Source organism: Rhipicephalus microplus, chromosome 2 (genome assembly GCF_043290135.1).
Source record: "Rhipicephalus microplus isolate Deutch F79 chromosome 2, USDA_Rmic, whole genome shotgun sequence".
NCBI classification, from domain to species: domain Eukaryota; kingdom Metazoa; phylum Arthropoda; class Arachnida; order Ixodida; family Ixodidae; genus Rhipicephalus; species Rhipicephalus microplus.
In genome coordinates, this window is record NC_134701.1 from 212140160 (window position 1) to 212165425 (window position 25266).

Consider the following 25266-nt stretch of genomic DNA (forward strand, 5'->3'; position numbering starts at 1 on the left):
CGCATGCACTTCAAAGCTAAAGTGCTTGTTGCTATTTATTATTATAGCATCTATCCAGTTTTCTAGGCAGCGTTTGCAGGAATAAGCGTCACTTTGACTGGGTGAGTGTTGATCACATGTACCCTTTCTGTGTTTCGTCAGTTTAATCATCACTGTACATGATCAAGTTAAGGAGGGACTAGGGTCTTAGAAGGCCAAAAATCGCAAAAAATTGACTTTTTGAAGCTGGCATTTTCGAAATCTACGCCTATTTTTGCACTCATCTGAGAATTTTCTAGCTTCTTGCGTCATTATTTCTGGCGCAAAATCAATTTATAATATCCCTGTGAGATGAATGTGAGCGCAAATTGATGCTAAAATTGCGCTTTTTCCGCGCCGAACTGTTGCCGTTACACACGAGCTATCGTGTTCATCTTGGTCTTGTTTGGAAGGGTCGTTCTTCATCATCAATTTCCCGCCATCGCTGGCTCACCTTGCTGATTGGTTTTTTAGCAAAAACGCGTCATGGAGAAGCACTAGCGCGCGATTCAATTGGCTGCTTGGGGCACGTGACCAAATTTAAGCATCTGATTTGCCAAGGGGCGCTTTCGGCGTCTGCTTCACCATCATGACGCGCATGGACATGCGCCATTTTGCCATTGTGCTACTCACTGCTTGCGGCAGTAAAGAAAGTCCGTGCTACAGTAATTAGTGAAGCGGGTTTGGCAGTGATTCGTTCGCTGTGAACTTCAGAAAGATCCCCGCTATGGCTCAGGACAACGAGCATAACGAACTGAACGTGATCAACGGCAGTCGCCGAGTCTCACCGGTGTAGGCCTAACTCACGTACGAGCCCGTTGATTGCCGACAACGTTACTGAGAATGGCTGTGTTTTGCAGCCTCATCAGTTATAGGACGGCAAGTAAAAAGCAGAAGTGAAGCTACCAGAGATATCAATCTTTGTAGTGACGGAACGGAAGTGCAGTCGTATCCCTAAACCCGCCGATGTTGTGGTTCCCCCCGCCTGACGAAAGGACCTTGAACTGCGAGACGGGTCGTCACAGTGGAGTACGCCGCGCGTCGACCAACAACAGAAAGTCAATCTGTTCGCAGTGAACATGCTCGCGGCCCTCGCAATGGAGGCTACTGGCAACAGGTAGACTGCTTTTCACGACGTGTTCGCAACGTTCTCGCGATCTCCGCTCGAAAATGCGGCAGTCTTACGTGAAAAGGAAACTAACACCTCGGCACTCGTGTAGCCTCGACATTGATGAGCGAGGGAGCAACTTTGGTTCACAACACTTACAGAAAACTTATTCTGAACAAGCAGGAAAACATCGCCGCGTTATTCGACGGATCGTGGATGACGCACGCACATTTGTCGCACATCGCCGTCAGTACAGTCAGCGAACTGATATGCGGCCTCGCGGCAGGCGAGCACACGGCGACAACTTGCTACAGGACTAGAAGAAACGAAACGCTCGTACAAACAATCCGTCCTATTACATTCCCGGTGCATATTAACTGACTAAAAGTATGTGTGCCATGATATTTTCCCCTCAGAACGGCGAAATTAAGTTTTGACAGCATTATTCTCGAAGCACAGATTTCGACCACTTTCTTTTGCTTGTTCGGTAAAGTGGACCTAGGACAGCTAGAGCTGTAATTGTTTTTGCACAATGTAGCTAAATGTGCACAAAAAACAATGCTGGGAGCCTATTTTTAATGGGCTGCTTCATTTTTTTTTTATTTTAATATAAAAATTTCTGTATTTCGTTACATGCAGTTAACTTTACTGTGCTGTAATTCGAGAAGTACTCGTTCAATTTTCGATCAGCTTGCAGCATTGCACTCCTTAGGCTTTCTAGCATTCATTTATATGTCAATGGCTATGTAATTATAAGTGCATACATTTTTACAGTTAAAAATGTTAGAATTGTTTGTTTTCTTCATTTTCTCAAAATGGCAATTTTGTACACCCTGCATGAAAATTACTGCAATATATCTGAAACTATCACAGATAGCATAATATTTTATTTTGCAGCATGAAGATATATATTTGGAGCACACAACATAGGAAGCAGATTTTGATTTCTCTTGATGCAAGTTTTTCAAACTAGTCTTTTGTGTGACCACACAATGGCCACATTCAGGGCTGTGAAGTTTAGTGTACTGTAAAGTAAGAAATAATGACCCACTCAAAAAAGTGCTTCTTCTGTTGCATGTCTTATGCTTTCTAGTGTCAATCCCTATGTTATTTATAAATTTTTGACAGGTGCTTATTTTTCTATTATGGTAAGAACAATAGAAATTATTATTTTGATTATTTAATTAACTAATGAATCTACAGAAAAAATAACTACATTTTTAGAATCCGGAGAACAAACTAAGTGCGCATGCCAACTTCTGTCACACTTGGTTCAAAAATAAATTAGAGAGCCCTAAGAACCATGTCCCCCCTTAAGACAAACCGTGGTTTCGTGGGACGGGCGCATCTTTCAGAAGCTTTTAACCTAGTGCGCCGCACGAAATTGTTCAGAACATCTGAACATTTGGCCCAATAGACACAGTAAAACTCTGCTGAGAAATTTTGCAAATTCGTTAAACCGATATTCTTCTGTACATTTACATCAATGCCCCCTAATTCGTTCAAAGTATAATGCGATAGTCTGATAGTTTCGCAAAAAACCTAGATCAGATTTTCGGCCATGCGGCCAGATCACGCACAAAAATTTCAATTTCCTCAAGATTTTCCAGTCAACCGTACGAACGCAAGAAACGGTTGTTATCCGGAAGACTTAGCAGGTATTCACAACGTTATTACAGCTTCACTGCAAAAGATAGTATGTAAATAAAGAAAAATAAGTAAATCTAATATAATTAGGCATTGATATGTATAACAAACTTCATTACTATAACAAAGTTCTCTATATAATGAAAAAACAAAAACCATGGTCATTTGAAATGAGTAAACGCATATAACTTGCATGGATACGAGAGCAGCTGGGTAATAAACAGTGTATGGAAAGGTTATATTGTAGGCATCTATTATGCGCTTCATCCTCTTCTGAACAGCAGTCAATCATCATCATATGTTCTGGCTGACAATCATCATCTTCTTTTGAAAGTGCGCTTCATCTTCGGGTCCGTTGCGCTTGTTCGTTCCTGAGTTCACGGCCAATAAACCTCGTTACAACTGAGTCGTCATACGTGGTGGAGGTGGAGTGACGATCCCAGTACCTCTCCTTACAACGCCTACTCGCTGGAGCTCCGTTCAGGCTGCCGCTTGGACCCTCAGTCCGCCAACATGTCTCAGAGTGAGTGGGTGGATGCCCTTTCTGCTCCCGTATCTGCGCCGCAAGCCCCTCCTCTTTACATCGTAAACCACCAGCGTGACTCTCCGATCTTCGCTGGTCTCCGCGGCAAAGATGTGGAGGACTGGCTCGATAACTACGAGCGAGTAAGCTCAACTAATCACTGGGACAACTCTAACAAGCTCCGCCGAGTATCGCTTTATCTTACGGGCGTTGCCAAGACATGGTTCTTGAACCATGAGATCGACCTCACCGACTGGCCTGCTTTTAAGCAGCAGCTTCGCCAGGTATTCGGCACGTCAGCCGTTCGAACCTCTCTAGCGAGGAGGGCCCTAGATACTCGCCAACAACATTCCGGCGAGTCATACACATCTTACATCGAGGATGTCCTTGCGCTTTGCCGGCGCGTCAATTCTTCGATGTCCGAGTCGGACAACTGCGCCACATCCTGAAGGGCATCGGAAGTATTGCCTAAAATGCCATTGTTGCCCAGAATCCTTCTACTGTCGCTGACGTCGTCTCTACGTGTCAGCGTCTCGACGAACCTGATTCTGTTCGCCTTCAGTCGGGCAATAGTGAACACCGTACAGCAGACCGGGACCTGCATGACATGATACGGGAGATCATACGCGAAGAACTTCAATCAATGGGCATCTCACCACCTTCTCCATCTGTCACACAGCCTTCAAGCATGGCCCTGCGTGACATCGTAAGGGAGGAACTAACATCATCCACCGGTCCAGCCTATGTACAGCCACCTCCGTCTAGCTCTCCAACGTACGCGCAAGTTGCGGACGCGCCTCCTCGCAACGTAAACTCTACTTCGCCGCTTCCATCATTCACGCCGGTTGCTGCTGCACCACCGGTCCACTTCCGGCCAATGCCACCCGACCCTGCGCCTGTCCACTTGAGTGCGCTATCTCCCGGTGCGCCAAACGCCCTCTACTATCCGCCTTGGCGCCCGTCTCGCCCAACATGCTTTTACTGTGGATATCGGGGCCATATATCGCGCTTCTGCCGCAAGCGCCAGCAGGACGAGCGTCGCAGGTACGACATGCGCGAACGGGACTTTTCCAGTGGGGATTCTTTTGCTCGGCGTTATTCATCTGGACAGCAGCGGTCTCCATCTCCGCACGCGTCGACTGAGACGCGGAACACTTACCGTTGAAGCCGACGCCGATCACCTTCGCCCTTCCGTCGCTCCTCCTCTCCTCTTCGGCCAGCCTCGTTTACGACTGACAACCGGTCGGAAAACTAAATGATGCAGTTTTCGGAGGAGAAACTGCACGTAACAGTAGGACTCATATTCCTCCAGCACGCCCGTTCAACATGGTGTCTGTTACGGTGGAAGAGTTCTCGTGGACGCTTTGGTGGACACCGGTGCTACAGTTTCTGTGATTAGGTATGATTTGTGCAAACGCCTGAAAAAAGTAATGACACCTTATAATGGACCCAATCTAGTCGAAGCCCAGGGGAACACTATCCGCCCTTTTGCTCTTTGTACTGTTCGTGTGTTTATTGATGACATTTTGCATTACATCGAGTTCACTGTGCTTACCCGGTGCTCTCACCAGCTAATTCTAGGGTGGGACTTCCTATCTTCTTCTTCAGCCGCTATATGTTGTGGTGAACGGATTCTGCACCTAACTAATACGGACTCCATGTTCGACGAAGGCGTCTACAAGCCACTACGCCTGTTCGCTCGCGAAGATCTCGAACTACCGCCACATCAAGAACGAATTGTGACCCTGACCTCTAAGGACATCGACCACGGTGACGTCTTGGTGTCCCCTTCGTCGACTGTCGTCGCTAAAGGCGTAGCCCTTGCATCAGGTGTAGTACGCTTTCACCATGGCTCCGCGCTCGTCATTGCTACGAATGAAACACCAGAGAAAGTTCTCCTGCCAGAGGGCACTGCAGTAGCCTGTGTTGTGGATGCTGAGCCTGTCAGCGTCACGCCACTTAAACCTGCCTCTACCGACGACCGTTCTATGAGTAAGCCTGGATCATCCTCTCCCTTCACAGCCCTTATCAGTGATGACTTAACAGCTATGCAGGCGCAGCGGTTGCTTGCGTTATTAACGAAACACGCCGATTCTTTTGACATCTGCTCCTCAACGTTGGGCCGAACTACCACTGCAGCGCATCGCATTCAGACGGAGGGAACATCTATTGTACATCGCTGCCCGTACCGCGTGTCTCTCGCTCAGCGAAAAATCATCGAAGAAAACATCGCTGACATGCTCCAACGAGAAATAATTCGTCCATCAACTAGCCCTTGGTCATCCCCTGTTGTTTTGGTACGAAAAAAAGATGGCTCCGTGCGTTTTTGCGTTGATTACCGGGCACTTAACAACATGCCACGCAAGGACGTATACCCCATGCCACGCATCGACGACGCCCTTGATTCACTGCAAGGCGCCGAATACTTTTCAAGCCTTAATTTGCGTTCGGGATATTGGCAAATTCCCATGCACGATGACAACAAAGAAAAAACGGCATTTGCAACCCCCGATGGCCTATACGAATTTAACGTGATGCCTTTCGGGCTCTGCAATGCGCCCGCGACGTTTGAACGCATGATCGACACCGTACTGCGTAGTCTCAAATGGAAGACGTGTCTCTGCTACCTTGATGACATTATCATCTTTTCATCAACATTTTCTCAGCACCTGAGGCGCTTGGATGACGTCCTAACATGCCTTGCCGGTGCAGGTCTGCAGCTCAACACTAAGAAATGCCGTTTCGCCACCAAATCCATCAACGTTCTCGGTCATGTCGTCAGCAAGGACGGTATTCGCCCTGACCTTGACAAGATCACTGCCGTCCTTCGATTTCCACGCCTCACAAGACTTAAGGATTTGCGAAGTTTTCTTGGCCTCACATCCTATTTTCGCCGCTTCATACGAAATTTCGCTTCAATAGCTGCGCCACTTCACAAACTACTTGCTTCTAATGCACCCTTTGTGTGGTCCAAGGAATGTCAGTCGGCGTTTGACCTATTGAAGGAAGCTTTGACGTCAGAGCCTGTACTCTGCCATTTTGATGACACCGCCCCAACACTCCTGCATACAGACGCCAGCGGTTGCGGTATAGGTGCTGTTCTTCTCCAACGAGATAACTCTGGACGGGAAAGAGTCATCGCATATGCTAGCCGAATGCTTACTTCTACCGAAAAGAACTATACCATCACTGAGCAGGAGTGCCTCGCTGTGGTTCGGTCCATACAAAAGTTCCGTCCTTATCTGTACGGCCGTCAATTCACCATCGTAACGGACCACCACGCCTTATGCTGGCTTTCTACAATGAAGAACTTGTTCGGACGCCTGGGTCGTTGGATTTTACGCCTACAGGAGTATCAGTTTGAGATTATTTATAAATCGGGCAAAAAACATCAAGACGCCGACGCTCTTTCTCGTTGCCCACTACCTAAGGCTTCGTTCGACACTCCAGCTGCCACCTTCAACGACACCAGGGCGGATGTGACTCCCACTTCTGTTGCCTTGCTCGCCTCGCTGTACCAACCGCCAATCGACGATGAACAACCCTTCAGTTCTTGCCAGCAGGCTGACCCGCATTGTCGGCGCATTATAGACCAACTCTCAGGAGCTACGCGTCCACCCAATGCATGCCTTCGTCGACAACTCGAGCACTTCAAGTTTCAGGACGGTGTGCTGTATCATCACATATATCATCCTGACGGCCAACGCTAAGTACCTGTTCTGCCACGCGCTCTTTAACATCATGTACTTAACGCCTTTTATGACGATTTGACTGCTGGCCACCTCGGCTTTCACAAAACCTACGACCGCATTAGAAGCCGCTTTTATTGGCCTGGGATTTCTACCAGCGTAGCAAAGTACGTGAGTTTTTGCTCTCCAAGCCAACTTCGTAAACTTCCGACATCTCCCCCGGCTGCTCAGTTACAGCCAATGACGTGCCCTACAACACCTTTCGAGGTCGTCGGTGTCGATCTTTATGGGCCCCTTCCTGTTACTGGTGCTGGAAATAGATGGATAGTCACCGCCGTAGACCATATGACACGCTACGCCGAGACAACTTCAGTAGCTACTGGTTCAGCATCGAAAGTTGCCGACTTCGTCCTTCAGGCCGTAATACTACGTCATGGTGCTCCTCGTGTACTTCGAAGTGACTGTGGAAAGGTGTTCTTATCACAGCTTTTAGGTGAAGTTCTTCGCGTTTCTGGTACTACACACAAGATGGCGTCTAGCTACCATCCTCAAACAAACGGTCTGACCGAGAGATTTCATCGAACCCTTGCCGACATGATCGCCGTATACATTCAACCGGATAACAGAAACTGGGATAAACTTATACCGTTCCTCACTTTCGCCTACAACACCGCTGTTCAGCGCACAACCGGCTACTCACCGTTTTATCTCGTTTACGAACGTTCACCTACTTTCTTTATTGATGTTTCCTTCTTCACCAGCAACGGCCCTCCATCACCATCTTCTTGCGAAGAATATATTTCTCGCCTTGCCCAGTGCCGCCAGCGCGCTCTTATGAACACGGAAGCTACGCAACAAGCAAGGAAGGCCGTCTACGACACCTCTAATCGTGTGGTATCATTCCTACCGGGTGACGAGGTGCTGCTATTGACACCAATTCGCACACCTGGTCTCTGCGACAAGTTCCAGCCTCGATTCATCGGCCCATATGTTGTTTTAGAGCAGACTTCACCTGTCAACTATCGTGTGACGCCTCTTGTCGTGCCAACTGACCGCCGTTACCGCAGCACCGAAATTGTACACGTTTCCCGCATGAAGCTTTTCACACGACGTTCCTCGTCACCTTGACTACCCGCCCGCAGCGGCCAGGCTGGCCGCTTCCGGGGGGGGATCAGTGTAGGCATCTATTCTATGCGCTTCATCCTCATCTGAACAGCAGTCAATCATCATCATATGTTCTGGCTGATTATCATCATCTTCTTTTGAACGTGCGCTTCATCTTCGGGTCCGTTGTGCTTGTTCGTTCCCGAGTTCACGGCCAATAAACCTCGTTACAACCAAGTCGTCATAATATCAGTATTTTCTTACTTCATGTACATGGAACACCATTTATTCAGACCTCATTATTATACAAAGCACAATGATCCACTATTTGGTCTTAAAAACAAGGTTCAATATATTGAGGCAGGTAACCATCACCAGGCAATAAATTGTCAGTACCTGTGTTGCATCAGTGTTTCTTTGTGTGCGTGCCACACTCTGTCAAAAATTAATAGTGAATTGAAACTTGTGCTGATTTTAATAGTCACAGACATGACTTGTGTCTTTTGTGAATTTTTAAAATCATGCGCCATGTGATGGACAGCAGCCACAGAAACACATGGATAGTGCGCATCATAACTGCTCTTCTTGCCTTCGCAGTGGCGGAGAGAGAGGGCATGCGGGAACCCTGGCAGATCAGGCACTAGGAAGTGTACTTTCGTTTCCTGTTGCACATGTACTGTGTGTCAGCACTCAATTATGTGTTCTGCTGCGAGAGAAATCATATATGGACAGTCTCGATGGGTTTTCGCCGTCACCATTGCCGTCGGCATCACGTCGCGCAAAAAGCTCAAGCTGACAAGATACCCCAGAGCATCATACATTCTAGCGGCCAATCTACATCGCTAGGAGAGCGCATGTGATAAAATCCCCCACACCTGCCAGACCGGTCGTCCAATGCGGGATTCCTCTAGCAGCAACTGCGACGTTTTGACTTTTGATTTTTTTGTGAGCACACTTGTTGCCAGCGTCTCGTTTACCCTTCTACTTGCTGCACTCTCAACACGAAGAGGTGGTGCGAGAAGTGTGCCCGGAGTGGCCACACTTTTTTACACCACCGTCTTGTGGAGTTGCGTGAGACCATATCCATAAGTGTTAGCTGCCAGCTTCACTTCGTATAACATTACAATTTGCTGCTATTGCACTCCTTGCTTCACTCTTATGGCAAAACTGACTTTTTCTTATTACCGTGAGTCAAGTAATAAACAAGTAGCACTGACTGGTAGAAGTAAGCACGAGTTACTAGTTATTTTGCAAGTGATGGTTTAGGAAACAGACACTGCTGACAAGGCTAGTAGTTTTTTGCAAACGATCCTGATTGGCAATAAAAGAAAGTGCTGCTGCTTGTTTGGGGACACCATTGAGGTGTATCTCCACGGCCTTGCGCTCGAAGGATGCTTTTCTGGACTTCTGAAGAACCAAAGCAGCCAACACCACAGAGTGTACTTACTGCAGACGCATTTTTTTTCTGTAAGAGTGTTGCAACAAGTTTTTAAGCAGCTGACCAATATTTTTTTGGAGCTGTTTGCAGTTACCAGTTGCACCATTACCAACCTTATAAAATTGGGGCATGAGAGAGTTTTGTGATAAAGGAGGCGCCAGTAACAAGTCTCACTCAGCACTGAACCTGGCATTGCCAACGACTCAAAACGAAACACAGCCCTTATAAATGGAAGCATTGCAATTCAGGTTGCCTTGTTTTAGTGCAATTTTATAGCACACCTCTTTTGTTTCTGTGGTGTGCAATGGGTTTCAATAAGCCTAGCTTGCTAATGCACAATCACGAGTGTGATTATGCAGTTCTGAAGGCACATGGCAAAAACTAACTATTGCTTGTGGCAGCTTTGATCACAGTCGCTATTGATGTGATCACAGGTAATGTCCAGTCATTTCGCGAGCACCGAGTAAGATTGAAAACTAAACAAGTTTGCCCGAGATGCCAAAGTCTTTTTCATCTGAAATGCAATTGTGGTAAGATTGTGGATGGTGATTGTTTCTGTCGTTTGCGAACAGCAGTCTCGCTTCTTTGTGAACCAGATTTACAGTGCTTTTTGTGCTTCGCACACTCCAAGGATTTTTCGTATGAACCGGTTAACGACCAAATAACACTGAATGAACAAGAATATGATGCCAGTAACGAATAAAGAGGACTGACTGGACAAGAAAGCATACCCAAATGATCAGATTCTCCGAACTGCAGGTTTACTTTAACTCTATATATAGTCTATACTAAGAGGTTGGGAGTCAGTTCAGTCACAAGAGACACAAAAAAAAAAGGCCACTTTATGATCTCTTCACCAGCTTTCCCAAACACAAAAGAATTTCCTCAGCCAAACTAAGTGAAAAAAAAAATCTGATGTACTAGTACAAGCTGCTCATTTCACTCAATGGTGTTGACAAAACACCTCCAAGCCACGAAATGCTGGTACACATTGGTCCATGAACACCTTTTCAAAAGACTACACTGATGTTTTGATTATTGTGTTTTGAGAGGAGCTAGTTGTCTTAGTTGATGTTCTTTTTCTGACATGGTGGGTTAATCATGAAATGAAGCAATTGAGAAGAACACACTTGCCTTCAGCGCGTTATGACCATCTTTCAAGGAATTAGCGATTTCCTTAGCCCCAGCCGTTTTCAACAAGCAGTCACCGAAGTTGATATTTTCAAGGTTCTCAAGGTGACGCAGTGCCTGAAAAGTAAGACAGGGTGAGCATTTGTCACAAAGCTGCAAAAGCAGCCCTTGCATCAACCCTAGACACATCCTCCATCAAAACAAAGGTCTGTTAATCATAACACGAGTCAAGGCAATGTCTAGGCAAGAACTGTATACGGTGAATGATTCAACCACACTTAATGCGTACTTCGCTCAAACCTCGATATAATGAACCCTGATGTAACGAATTATCGGTTATAACAAAGTAAGTGAAAAATAGTTCTGTCATAAGTACATACAGTGTTACGAATATAAGGTTATGACGAATTTTCAGATATGACGAAGTATTTTTGCGGCAGATTTAGGTTTGTCAGAACGAGGTTTGAGTGTACAAGATTCAACTATGTGTTCACTGGTGTTACACTGGTGTCGTTTACAAAGTACCATACTCTTGTATGGCCTGGTCATTGCTGCTCAGCCTTTCTGTGTGCCTTTGTCAACACACATAGCATGTAAGTCGGCCCTCGTTAATTCAAACTCGAAGGGACTTCTGAATTTTGTTTGAATTATCAGAAGCTTTCAGATATATTTCCGATTGTGGGTGAAGTGACATCACACATTATGATTAGCCATTGATTTTATCAGATTTAAGCATTTTTTAAGCGATTTTAAAAACTAACTGCACGCAATGAATAGAAAGCAGAGGTGTAAAGTCCACAAGTTTGCACGCAATGAATAGAAAGCAGAGGTGTAAAGTCCACAAGTTTATCGGCCATTTACTGCTGATCAGACCTTTCAAAGAAATCGCCAACTGCCAACTGCTTCTTTCCTATATGTGCCTTGAGCACAAAGCTCTATACCAGTTGAGAAGCATCACGGTTTACCATGAGTGTGCTTCGTTTCAAGCATTTGTTTACTAGCGAAGCCTTTTTCTGTAAAGGCCTAAGGTGCTTATTTTTCATTTTTAGGCTTATTATTATATAAAGCATGCAAATTTTTAAATAGCCGTAGGAAGCAGCAGATATTTTCGGGTATGATAAAGCAAAAAAACCAAATGATGGATTTTGACACTGAAAGACTAGATGGCCAACCAAAAATAGAATTTTGTTTGAATTAACCAAAAGTATGAACTATCAGAGTTAGAATTATCGTGAGTCTACTGAACATTTAGTGTGATAAAATCTCATCAACACAAATCTACATGAGGCTGTCTTTTTTTCTCTTACCGGAGCCAATTGCTCAGAGTTCCAAAGTGTTCTAATAAGGTTAATGCGATAGCATCTTCACCTAAAATGGGATAATACAACAACTGAAATCAGTTTTTACTGGTATTTCTGGAACTCACAGCTTAATGTACCAGTGTATTAGCGCAAATTAGGTTTCAACAACCCACAAACACCATGTTGTGCGCGTAAAGCTGAAAAGGTTCTGCAGTTGCACAACTCAAATTACACAAACGCCAGGTGAAGTGAGAAAATTACCCCTCGTTTTTTTTTTAGCAAAAACATTAACTCAAAGTGATAAACAACAAAAATGTCTTCGCTGCAGTTGCATAGTGTCAAGCGGCACTGCTCTGCACAAGACATTGTACTATGTATAAGCTTTCCAAATGAGTTTGTAGCCGAATAATTGATATGTGGGGTTTAACGTCCCAAAACCACTATATGATTATGAGAGACGCCGTAGTGGAGGGCTCCGGAAATTTCGACCACCTGGTGTTCTTTAACGTGCACCCAATTCTGAGCACACAGGCCTACAACATTTCCGCCTCCATCAGAAATGCAGCTGTAGCAGTCGGGATTCGATCTCGCGACCTTCGGGTCAGCAGCCGAGTACCTTAACCACTAAACCACCATGGCGGGGCAAGAGTTCGTGGCTGAATACAACTACTTCACACTTTTCAAGACTTGCATTCAATGACGTGATTTTCGTACAATATGGTTTATTTTCTGTTTTTTTCTTCTAAACACTGTATCAAAGGCAAAACACTTCACATGTACCTATATTTTTCATTCAATATTTAAAAAGCAGGGGAAAGCAATCTTCATACACAAAATGTAATATAATTTAAGCTATGATGAAATATTTACTAACTGCACACTTCTCATGTGCTGACTTTATGAGCTTAGTTTTTGTGAATACTATACCATCAATTAAAAAAAATGAGCTGTTAATGAAAGCATCATTTGATCCTTTTTATTAAACTGGATGCTCAGGTCTTACTGAATTAAATGTCATTAGATTTTACAGTTATCGAAGAGCACAACAAGAGTATTTTAATGGTTACAGCTTTCCTGGAACGAAATTCTTCAAGGTTCAACAATCTCTTTTGAATGATTGAGAAAAGGCTCCTTACTTATTCCACGTTTTTGAAAAATTCATGTCACCCCTAAGTAACAATTGGTATCCTATTACAGTCACTAAATATGCAGCATTTCAGCAAGATAAAAATCATTAAAATTTAGTGTGCCGAAACTGAAAAAAAGCATCCCCGAGTATAGTAGGTTTACAACAAAATAAATTGAGATAAAAAAAAAACAATGAGAAAATAGATTAAAAAAAAAACAGAAACATCATTGATTGCTGGTATAATATAAGGAACTTTTATGGCCAAGAAAGTAATCTAGAATGCATGAAAACTGATGAGGTTATGTACCCATCATGATAGAATCCAAAAATAAGCTTTCTCAAGGTATTTTGATGCTGTTGGTCTCAAAATGCAGCTTCCTTCTCAAAGAGGAAAAAAAAAAAAACGTGTGAATTATTCATGCAGTTTTTCAGACCAAATCCACAACCCAAATTCCAGTATTTGCAGTCATTCCACAGGTTGGCCAAACCTTGTGCCATTGGTTTCTATTAGGCCTGTGCGAATATTCGAATGCTTCGAATATTCGAACGAATAGGTGAGTATTCGAATTCGCTTTGATTTTCAATTATCGAATATTTTCGAAGTATTCGCAATAAACAAATAAATGTACAATAGTCCGCCTGTAAAGTGGTTTCACTGCAATGTCGTAATGGAAAGCCGTGAAAGCACCTACTCAGGAGAAATTTGCTTTGCCACGAAGCCCTCCTTCAGATTTAAAGGGGCCCTGCAACTTTGCTGAGCATGGTCAGAAAACGCTGCCGATTGTTAGTACAGTGAAAGCTCGTTAATTCACACCTCATTAATTCAAAATTTTGGATAATTCAAAATGGTCGCCGCAGTCCGGTCCGCAGTGCATAGGAGACCATGTGTAAAACGATTCGTTAATTCGATCAGAAATTGCTGCCTCTACGGATAATTCGAAGTGCACGCCGCCGAGCGTCATCATCGTCAAACACTAGTGGAATCTTTTACGGTGGAACGATAGGTGGCACAACCAGTTTTTTCAAGCTTCAAGTGGCCACCGAGCAAAGGGCGAGCAAAGTATGGCCTCCAAAATTCAGGGAGCAATTTTTTTTTTTCGTAGCCCTCCCGCTATCTCAGCGCCTGGCGCCACTTGTACGCGGGACCCACGGGACGCTGAGGAGTCGGCGGAGTAGTCCCACAGAACACCGACTTTCCTATCTCCCTCTTTTTTCCGTCGCTTGCCTTTCTACTTCTCCGTCTATTTTCCTTCTATTCTTTTTATCCCTCCTTCCCCTCACCCCTATAAGGCACTGCGCCGTGTCGCCTGAAGGCAGACAGAAGGTCCGTTCGATTCGCCTGCACCAAGTGAACCACTTCACGAGGTGCTGCACCTTACCATTCGTTTCAGCGGTGCAGCATTGACGACCGCTGAACCCTGCCATTCGTTTCGAAAGGTGCAGAAGAGGTGCAGCACCGGTTCACGATTTTCCTGCACCTCCTTCGCTGACGGTGCCGGCTTGGTGCAGGCGCACGTGCAGCTGAGCAGACGACGCAGCACTTAGACGTAGGTGGCTTAGGCGCCGTACCCGCCTCTACAAATGCGGTAAGTTTTGCCAAGATGTTTGCGCCTCATAAACTGTCCGCATGTGCGTTTCGCCATAGGTCAGTGTTTGCTGAATGGTGTAAATTAACCGAAAAGAAATAAGGCCAACACCTTGTCGGCACATCGTCATTTGTTTCGGGTGTCGTGCTGTGCCTGCACCGCTGAACTTCGCGTGCACAGCCATGAACCGGTTCCGACCGGTGCAGGTGAATCAAACGGACCGAGAAATTAGGTGCCTTTTCCCTCTTCATTCTAACCACTACCACCACCACCACAGAACACCTACGTAGTCCTAGCAGTCCTAGGCCGCTCCCGGCAGCGTCACTTTGTTCCTCGAGCACGTTGTTCGTTCACGAATGATTTTGTGCGCAGGCGACAGGAAGGACTTCGGCATTACGCTGCTCACTGCCAGGCACATGTTGGTGCGCGCATGGGAACAAGTGACCGCGACCACAATCGCAAACTGTTTCCGCCACAGTGGATTTGCAGCTGGAAGTGCGCAGCATAGTTGTGACGTCGACGTGGATGGGGCTGAGGAGCTCATGCCAGCGGCATCGCGCGACACTCTTCGGGGCGTACGTTTTGCCGATTATGTTGAAGTAGACACCGGTGCATCGGTATGTGGTGCCCTGACTGATGAGGACATTATCGCACAAGTAGCCGGTGTGCAGCCTGATGCTGAAGAGCCAGAAGGTGAGGAAGACGAAAATGACGAAGCGCCTGTGCGCCCGTCAGCTTCTGCGGTGATGGAGGCACTTAATTTGGCGTGTCTCCTCTTCAGCTTTGAAGAGGGTGAAGAGGATTCCCTGCGCCGCGTCCGCGCGCTGGAACATGGAGCCGCTGCTGTGGCATTCAGAGAATAGAAGCAGATGGTCATCACCGACTTTTTTGGCCAATAAATATTTTTCGTGCCTCCACCCCCGAAATCCACCCATTTTTGCTCACTTTCATTATTTCGAATTTTGTTTAATTCGAAATTGCTCAGCGTTCCCGTGGAAATCGAATTAACGAGCTTTTACTGTAGAGGCTGCCGATAACACGCGAGGCAAGTATTGTTGTGCAGCACGCGGCCTGAAATTCACAATAAATTTTCAAAGCTAAAAATTGCTTCCCTCAGCAAATGACACTACAAGCTCAAAAATCACTTGTCACAGCCAAGAAAGAAAATACGGCTCTGGTCACAGTCACTGGCTGATTTGAGCATGGCGCGCTCGTCGTTATCGGACCGCCGCGTGAGGCCGCCGCTTGTCCACAAGTACGTGCACGATCGCACTGAAAGGCCTCATATTCGAAGAAAAAAGAGAGAGAAAAGATGCTGAAGGTCGCTAGTCACTCATGACGTTTTTTTCTATTCTCGTGCCATCCTTCCTTACTTAGCTTCCAGATCTTTTGACGGGTCGAGAATGGAGAATGCAATTGCAGCATGCGACAAATTTTTGGAACTCTGCTCGTACTGGACCGATTCTAGAAACTTTGCGGCGGTAAATTTGTGAGGCGACAAGCATGTTTACTGCTCCATGGATACTTGAAAAGGTGTTGCAGGGCCCCTTTAAAGGAACATGTTACCCTCAAATCAATCCATTTTATTAAGCTTGTAATGATGGTTTATATGATTTAAATATAATAAATTTTAAAACGTTATGTATCTTACAGGTTATCACTCGGATCCTACCGAAACTACTAATCGAGGTTGTTTCAACTTCCTTTCAACGAAAAAAAAAAAAAGGCATTTGCATAGAGCCCCTATTTCAATTCAAAAGAAATATCGTGCAGGTTAGTTAGGTTATGGTAAATGTTCCCTTTTTTTTATATGTCATACATACTATTCGAATTCGATTAGAAATTATTCGACCAAAATCCCTATTCACTTCGAATTCGCTTCGACTCTGAAATTCACTATTCGCACAAACCTAGTTTATATGCATTGCAACGCAGTATTCTATTGTGTAAATCACAGGCAGCATTTGCCATTTAGTCCCACTGAAAGCTCAGAGCTTGGAACAGTGACAGGTACAACATGCTTGTAATACCTGTGCCATATGCCGGGCCCCTTTCATTGTGAACGTGTTATCGTTGAGGTCTAGTATGCGAAGGTTTTTGTTTGACATTAAACCCTTGGCCAAGGCGGCAATCCCTTCGTGGTAGATGCCATTCTGAAATAAGGCCACCTCTTCCAATGTGTGCAATTTCTGAAACCAAGTCAAACAGAATGGGCAATTATGTTATCATTCTCAATGACAAAAACCGTGTGCATTATTTTAACTATTAGAAATGAAAAACCATACAAACAAGGTAAAACGAAATGATGCAACTTTGTGGTGTTTGTAGCAAACACTGATGATAGTTCTTAGCATGAGCAATGAATAAAAGCAGTTAAATCTGTAGTATACATATTTTACTCTATCACAATGATAATATTGCTGGATGTAGTACAACATGCAAGAAACACAGAAGATTGTGTCTGTGAGACAAACAATATTTTATGAAGCCCATGGCTTCATCCAAGAGGCGTGTTTCACACTAATTATGCTGTCAGAGCAAAATAACCTGTAGAAAGCTTTATGCAAATTAAACATATTTTTGAAGAGTACTTTTGCCTAAAGCTCCATCATACTAACAAAGATCTTTCAGCAATCTCTTGACACATCTAGCCTACCAACTGATTGGAACAATGGGAAGGTAATTCCGCTTCATAAATCTGGCAACATTCAGCTCTTCATTACAGACCCATTTCACTAACCAGTACATGTTGTAAATTACTTGAGCAGGAAATATTTAAACGATGAATTAGTAATTTGAAAGGTAGCCAATTTTTCACGCTTGCACAACATGAGTTTCGCAAGACATACTCATGCGAAACTCGCCTTCTCTCATTCACTCATAAACTGCACCAAATTCTTGACGAATCAACATGCGCGGACTGCATATTCTTGGACTTTTCTAAAACATTTGACAAGCTTTGTTACCAACTGCTACTTTACAAACTCAGCTTTCTTAACCTCGATCCTAACCTTTTCGGATGTATTAGGTGTTTTCTTCTCGATCGCTTACAATTTGTTAGTGCTAACAGCCATAATTCACCCTTTACTAATGTAAATTCCAGTGTGCCACAGGGCTCCGTTTTTGGACCTCTGTTATTTTAATCTACATTAATGCTGATGTTTCCTCGCATATCTTTCTCCGCTGATGACTGTGATTTTTCACAAATTTAAAACCACTAATGACACTAACGCTCTCCAATCTGATCTATCTGCTATATCTAGCTGGTGCAATTAATGGCGAATGAAACTTAATGTGAAAAAATGCAAAATTATGCGGGTCACCCAGAACCCAAACATTCCTGCTCCCTCTTATTTTCTTAATGGTGTTCCATTCGAACCTGTCTCTTCATATGAATACTTAGGTGACCACGTCTCATCTAATCTGAATTGAAATGTCCACACAGTGCACATCATCGATAATGCTAACCACATGCTAGGCTATCTATGCCGCAACTTTTCCGCTGTTCCCTCTTCTGTTAAACTAATACTTCACAAAACCTTAATTCGACCAAAGTTAGAATACGCTGCCTCTGCGTGGGAACCAATGCCAACAAAATTAACCACTGCCCTAGAACTCGTTCAGAATAACTCTGCTTGTTTCATTCTGTCTAACTACAATCGCATTGCTATAGCACATCAGCCATGAAAGCCATTCTTTCTCTTCCATCTGTAAGCACACGTCAAAAAATTGCTCGCCTGAACTTGTTCCATAATATATATTATCACCCAACTCTTCACGGCGCACTCCTTCTTCCCCCACAGTATATGTCCCACCGCATAGATCATTGCCATAAAGTCGGTGCTCCATTTTCAAAAACGAAAACATTCTGCCAATAATTTTCACCACGCACCACGGTCGAGTGGAACCAACTTTCATCTCGAATCACATCAATCACCGACAATAAACGTACTCAAGAAGCACTAACCAATGTTATTTAAATTTATAAACCCGTTTTACTTTACTGTTATTATTAATCACTGTGTTCGTTTTACTGGTGTATATATGTATGCAATTTTTTCCCACCCCCCTCTGTAATGCCTTTGGCCGTGAGGGGTAAATAAATAAATAAAAAGATAAATACCGTTCTAAAAGACCTATTCCCACTAATTCAACAAAACCTCACAATATTCCTCAACTGACTATGTCGCAACTTACATTGCCAAATTGTAGTACACACTGCCATGCTGCAAGGAGAAATGGCTCGGAAACCAATAATGAATATGATACGAACCCCGAAAACGGCACCCATGGCGATTGCTCCAGGATTCTCCAACCTGTTACGGCCACAAACTAAGGTCCGCAGAGCAAGAGGCTTGCCGGCCTTCGTGCTGTCCTCAATACATTTTGTCAGGGCCTTCGCCAAAAACTCGGCACCCCCTGTACCAAGTCCATTGTTGTTCAACCGCAGAACCTGCACGAAATGTTCCACAGAACAGCAACTGTGTAATAATTGAAAAAGCAGTACGATCCAATTAGATATGCACATCAGATACATATGGACACACCTCTTTACAAACAACTTTTAAGTGAGACTGCTGCTGTTCTCTTTGCAGTTTTTTTTATTCTAATAATGTTTATATGGGCACTCTCGGCTAGATTCTGCTGCCAGCGTCGACATTGCGAACTGCTGTCATTCATTGTATATGTATACGCATTTATATATATGAAAACGCAAGAAAAACAATCCAGAATAAAAAAAAACTTCAAAGCGCGGAATCCAACGCCGGACCTCTTGCTTGTGAGTGCGTGGCCTTAGCCACTGAGCCACGAAGGAGCACCTTTTTCAACGTTTTAAATGGCAAGCTATTTATATCTACCGCTTACTGCTGGCAATACCAATCTCAGGGGGAATATCGTGCTTTCACCATTAACCAGCGAGATGATGCAATGAGCGCGCTTATGTGTTTATCTCCCACCCGTACTTTGCCTCACGGAGTGGGGGGGATAAACGCTCAAGCGTGCGCGCGCTTATCTCACGATGGGGAAAACATACGCCTTGGGCTTTTACCGGAACAATTTTGTTGTAGTTACTTGGTGCACAAACATGACTGGACTCGTTGCACAGTCTCCATTTGCAAAAAGGGCACTCTTTTCAGACACAGCAAAGTAACTACTGAAACACGTATTCGTGTTTCTCTGTAGCTATGAGTGGGTTGCATGCATCATTTGGCGTGAGAAACGCCGGGCACGTTTTGATTTACTTGCAATTCTTTGCGTGACATTTCCATTTGTCACTATCGCATTCATTGCTTTGCCTTCGCGATAAAGGAGTGACTTTACAACTTCTAGGACAAGTACATTCCTAAGAAAAGTTTTGAAAAGTAGCTGCGGTAGTAGCAACAATACAATGAAGTACTCTATGTTTCAACTTTTCCATATTGTGTACCTGCTAACGAAAATGCCCAGCCTACTAATCACAACCCCCTTTTTGTTCATTCACTCATGACAAGCTTTTGATGCCGAAGCCTTGAAAAAATAAGGGGATGCTTAAGCTTCCCCTTTAGGAGTGCGATAGCGATATTTGATAACGATATCCTGTTCCTAGTGCATACTTCAAACAGGAGGAAAAATGAAAAGGTAGGGGAGCGTTTTTGCAGCTCACGTCGCAGGCATAGTCTTTTTTAGGAGGCATTGGCAACAATGATCCACACCTACTGCATATGCCTTTCCCTAACGCTGCATGTCTGGTGCTTCATTCTAATGCCGGGTGCTCTAAGGCTACTAACAATGTGCAAGTGATCAGCCTGACGTACTGTATCAGCTTGGCGTACAATATCAAAAGGACATACATATCAGGGTGACATTCCTGATAGGAAAGCATCTAGGGCAGAGTTTCCAAGAACGAAAAAGCAAGTGAGGTTAGAATTGTTGTCAAACTGAAAGAAGTCACAAAAGGGTGCAACAACTTTGGGAAGGTGAAGTGACTAAGCCACTGCGAAAGTTACAGGCTCCAACAGATCTGAAGCTGTAGTTTATCACAATGCAATGTCCGACTCCAATCTTACGTTCCACAATAAACTTGAAATAAAAATGTCAGTCGAAACTTGGGGCATGCTGCACTGGATTGATTTTCTTGAAACAGGGCTGTGTTAACTCTACTTGAATGAGATATTTCGTGAAAAAATTTTGCCAGATGGGCAAGTACAAAACATGCTAAGTTGGTGCAATATCAACATTGTAAGGAAATGACAGGAACATTATTTTGGTGTCAGCATCACACATAACAGGAAAATGTTCAATAGTATTCCAGAGCGTGGTGATCCTGTGAATATGGGTCTATGCATGGTACCTTTTTGCAGCCTGCACACACAAAACGAGTGTCTGTTCTCTTGTTCAGAAGAGTTGTGTTGGCCCACGCAGCCCCATTTCTGCATGCAACTGCAGTGGGCAGAGTAAACTCTGTACTAATCAAGGAAAGCGAGACTATCTTGCGAGCATTGACGATAAACAAGGTAAGAGCAGGGTTAATAAACGCGAGAATAAACTTTTGCCACTCGTGCAAGAGAGTGTCGATAACATTATTAAAATTATGTTTCATGCATCTTAGCTGCGGCCACGCGGTGAAACCAAAACCACGAAATGGCGTAGACCATCGGCATTGCCGTAGACCATACGACACGCTAAAGCTAGAAATCAGTTCAATTTATCTCTGCAAGAAGATAGTGCACTGACATTCTAAATGCTTGTTGTAAGTCCTAGGAGGTGGCAGCCCTTCCCAGTGAGACTAAATTGTCACTACAGCGCAAAATTTCAAACAGAGGGTTAAAAACGTACCCCTACGACAAAGAACTTGCACGACAGAAAACTTGCACCGTACGTGTATGGTAGGAACTCCCAAAGGATTGATGAAACGTACCTCAAGATGGAAGCAGACCGGTGAGCTTAGGAGAGGCAACAGTGCCCCAGCACCGATCGGTCCAAACGCATTGTCACTCAGGTCAAGTTCCGTCAATTTTGCCTTTGCTAGTAGCATACCGGAGCTCAGAAACCTCTGAAATCAGAGAAGGCAGATGTCTGTGTTTATAATAATGCACGAGACTAGTGCTAAGAGAGCAATGATAAAGTGCAAGCATACTCAACATTTTGTTTCTTGCTTTTGCAATGTTGGTTTCACATAACTCTGATGTACCAGGTACAAAAGCATACAAAAAAAAAAAAGCCTTCTGTCCATGGACACTTTTATGCACAGAAGTGGCCACCGTGTTCCATTGGTAAAACATCCTTGTTATACTAATGGTTAAAACATAATTTATCAATCTTTTATGCAGTCTACATAAAACCTGATGTTTGTGCTGCCTCAGCTGAAGCCAATTGTCTTGCACTTTGCCTACAAGTTGGTGAGTTTTGCTATCGCTTTTATTCCCACCAAGTGGAAGTGAAGAATAAAAAATTATATCCGGGGTTTTACGTAACGAAGGGTGCTAGAAACTTCAACCTTTTAGTGTTCAGCAATGTGCACAGATATTGCACCACACACACACACAGCGAAATGCAACTGCCACGAACATGGTTGAGCTCGCGAGCTTCGGTTCAACAGCAGAGTGTCATAATCAACATACCAGCGAGGCGGATGGGAAGCAAAAAAGCATTTATTCATTCTAAAAAACAAGGCATGCAAGCACGGACAAAAGAAGGAAGTCGGGACAACACAAACGCCTCACTTCCTTCATGTGTCCATGTTTGCATGCTCTATCCCTTAGAATGAATACATACTAATTAACCAGCTTCGCTCTCTCTTATTATCAGAAAAGCACGCACTAGTTCTATTTCAGCTGATTTCACAGTCCCTACCGAGTCTGAAGAATTATTAGGCTGTGCTCGAGGCCAACAAAAAGTTGTTCCTAACTACATTTGAAGTTCGAAAAGCAGATGGTGGCAGGCATGTATTCAGATAGGTGGGCGACAAAATCACTGGTGCCTGCCATGAAAAAATACATGGACGCACACATATATATACAGTTAAACCCGCACATATCAACTTCACTACAAAACAGGAATTCGTTTAATATGTTGTAAAAATTAAACTTGAAGGTTTTAAATAACACACAGCATTTTCGGTGCTCAAACTGGCTTCACAGCACTGCTTGGCGATAGTGCAAGGAAGGAAGCTTACAACCATCAAGAGGATTTTCTTTTATTTGTTTTTTCACTTTGTAGTTGGGGATATGGATTATATTCTGGCACGTGCTGTAGGCGATAAAACATGATACTAATGTACACAGCGACTCAAGACCTTCAGGCAGAGCTGTGAGTGTTCATAGAGTACCACAAGCCTCTAGCCCTGCCTTGGCCCTGATGCTGACGATTTTACAACACTGTTAACAAAGGGAGCCGAGAATCAAATGGTAGCCCCACAGAACAAGGAATCGTGAGAAAAGCATGTGATGGCAAGCGATAGTTTGTAATTGCTCTGTGCGGCGTCCTCCTAATCACACGACACGCTCCCCCAAATGAATTCAGGAAAGTTCATGGGACATTTTGCCCTGCCCGATGTTTGAGATATGCAGTGCTCCAACTATTTTTATTCAATGTAGGTGCAAATTTTCCTACACATAGATGTACAATACAGTCGTATTAAGAAACAGATCGATATAAAGGATAATTCGACTTAATATAATTGGGTTAGATCATATACCTATGCTCTTTGTGATTACTACACACAAAGCTTTTGCATGCCATGACCACTGTACATGCATATTATTGTGGTTTAGAGTGGTTTTGCTAGATTTTTTTTTTGAAACATTAAAGAGCTTTCTGTCATGATATGACAACTTGCGCTCAGATTCCCGATGCTTCATGGCGTGATGGAGCCTCTAATACTTCTAACACTAAATATCCAATAAATTACAGCGGAAACTGGCAAAATAAAGGATAGCATCAACTCACTTACAACAGCATCTGGTATTTCAGTCCGGAGACGGCCCGTAAATAGGTCTTTCCATAAAGCTCTCTGTAAGATGGAGGAAGACGGAAATGTAAGCACAATGTAACTATGGTAAATAAGTAGCCACAATCGGCACATGAAATGGGTGGGGCACAATGCTCAGGCGACGTTCATGGAAGCGCAACACAAACTTTTATTGTGTATTTTAGTATAATGACTGGCAACTCACAAATACATCAGCCACATCATATCTCAGCTAATGTGACCGCTAAGCAAAATGTTCAGTGTTAAAATCCCATCGGCGTGACACGAACTGGAGATGGTGGAAACGAAACTACATGCATCACGTATTTCTAAATTTATATCGCATTTTCAACCCGTGGGCCTTGGACATACGCAAATGAAACAGCGTCTGTTGTAGAGAAAACAAAAGTAACTGCGACAGAAGCATGCATCTTTCCAATCACACGACTCTTGGGCTAATCTACCACGATAGGTATGCTCCAGCAGTGAAAATCAAACAAACTCAACTTGGGCTACGCCTTGGAAATACAGTACCTTCAGGTTTGGACAGGATTCCAACGCTTTGCCGATTGCCTTTGCGGCATCAACACCCAACGTGTTGCCCTCCAGACAAAGCATTTCCAACTTGGGGCAGCGTGTTATTGCTTCCACAACAACGCTCGCTAAAAAAAAAAAGCAAAGAGAAAAAGACACGGTGTACAAATGTTCTCACACCACGAATCTATAGAGGAACCTTCTAAATCGCTGCTTGAACTAGTCGTCGTTATTTAACGTTCATCATCTGTAAGCAAGTCCGGTCGCTGTCAAGCAGAGACGATGAAAGCAACAACCGCGCTCACAGTAACAGCAAAATCTTTCAGCGAAAGGAGAGTGCTAACCGATGTTCACAAGCAGTGTAAAAGCATGTCCTTACCATCCTTTTCGGTGTCCAACTTTAGGGCTTTGTCTTTAAAGCTAACCTCTTTTGAATCTGTGATGGACGTAGAAAGAAGCTGGTCCACCAGCTGCTTCACATCACCGCAAGCCATCGCCCTTGTCTACGAATGCGGCAATCCACGAATTCTATGCTGTAAAGAACAAGCGCATAAACGTTTGTACCGAACTCGTGAAGGCACGTGAGCGACTATCGTTCACCCTTTATAATAGAAGGTAAACAGCAATAAGGTGGTGTCGCCGGACAGATACCTCTGGGTCCCCGAAATATTCTGACTACTTTAATACAACTGCACCGGGGTTGAATCAGAAGCGATGTAATGACAGGATAAAGCAGCCAGCGAAGACCATGAACCGGCTGAGCGAACAGCACAACGCGGGAGCCGGCTGGCTTGGCTGGTGTGGCCTTAATCGGCCGCAAAGTTTACTCTGATTCTTTATAAACAAATTAATACGACATGCCAAAAAACTCTACAATTATTTGTTTTTTGCATTTATTTTGCTCTAAAAGTATTACCAAAACATGACGTTTGATTAACAATATAAACTTGTTCAAGTTAATAATGCCTTCGAGAGTAGTAATTTTAAACAACTGAATTTGTCGTTATTGTAGCCTTTGAGATTTGTAATAAAACAGCACGATTTCTTTCATCTGAAGAAAAGTTCGCTATGAAGTACAAACCAAAAAACCGTGAAATTGCGTTTACAG

General features: G+C 44.0%; 1 protein-coding gene across 2 annotated transcripts in view; it reads right to left on the bottom strand.

Moving 5' to 3' along the window:
- LOC119170422 (ran GTPase-activating protein 1) overlaps positions 1–24966 on the bottom strand; it is a 41931-nt gene extending 16965 nt beyond the window's left edge. The window contains exons 1-8 of one of the 2 annotated variants that reach the window (XM_037421577.2): positions 24810–24966; positions 24538–24691; positions 24159–24286; positions 23607–23666; positions 21573–21707; positions 18948–19127; positions 16705–16863; positions 10662–10775 (exon numbers count right to left, since the gene is read on the bottom strand). In XM_037421577.2, coding sequence (XP_037277474.2) covers positions 10662–10775; positions 16705–16863; positions 18948–19127; positions 21573–21707; positions 23607–23666; positions 24159–24286; positions 24538–24652 — 891 coding nt within the window. In that variant the 5' untranslated portion in view covers positions 24653–24691; positions 24810–24966. Of the gene's footprint in view, positions 1–10661; positions 10776–16704; positions 16864–18947; positions 19128–21572; positions 21708–23606; positions 23667–24158; positions 24287–24537; positions 24692–24758 lie in introns of both variants that reach the window. The other variant, XM_037421578.2, reaches the window with a different exon arrangement.
- Between the last annotated feature and the right edge of the window lie 300 nt (positions 24967–25266).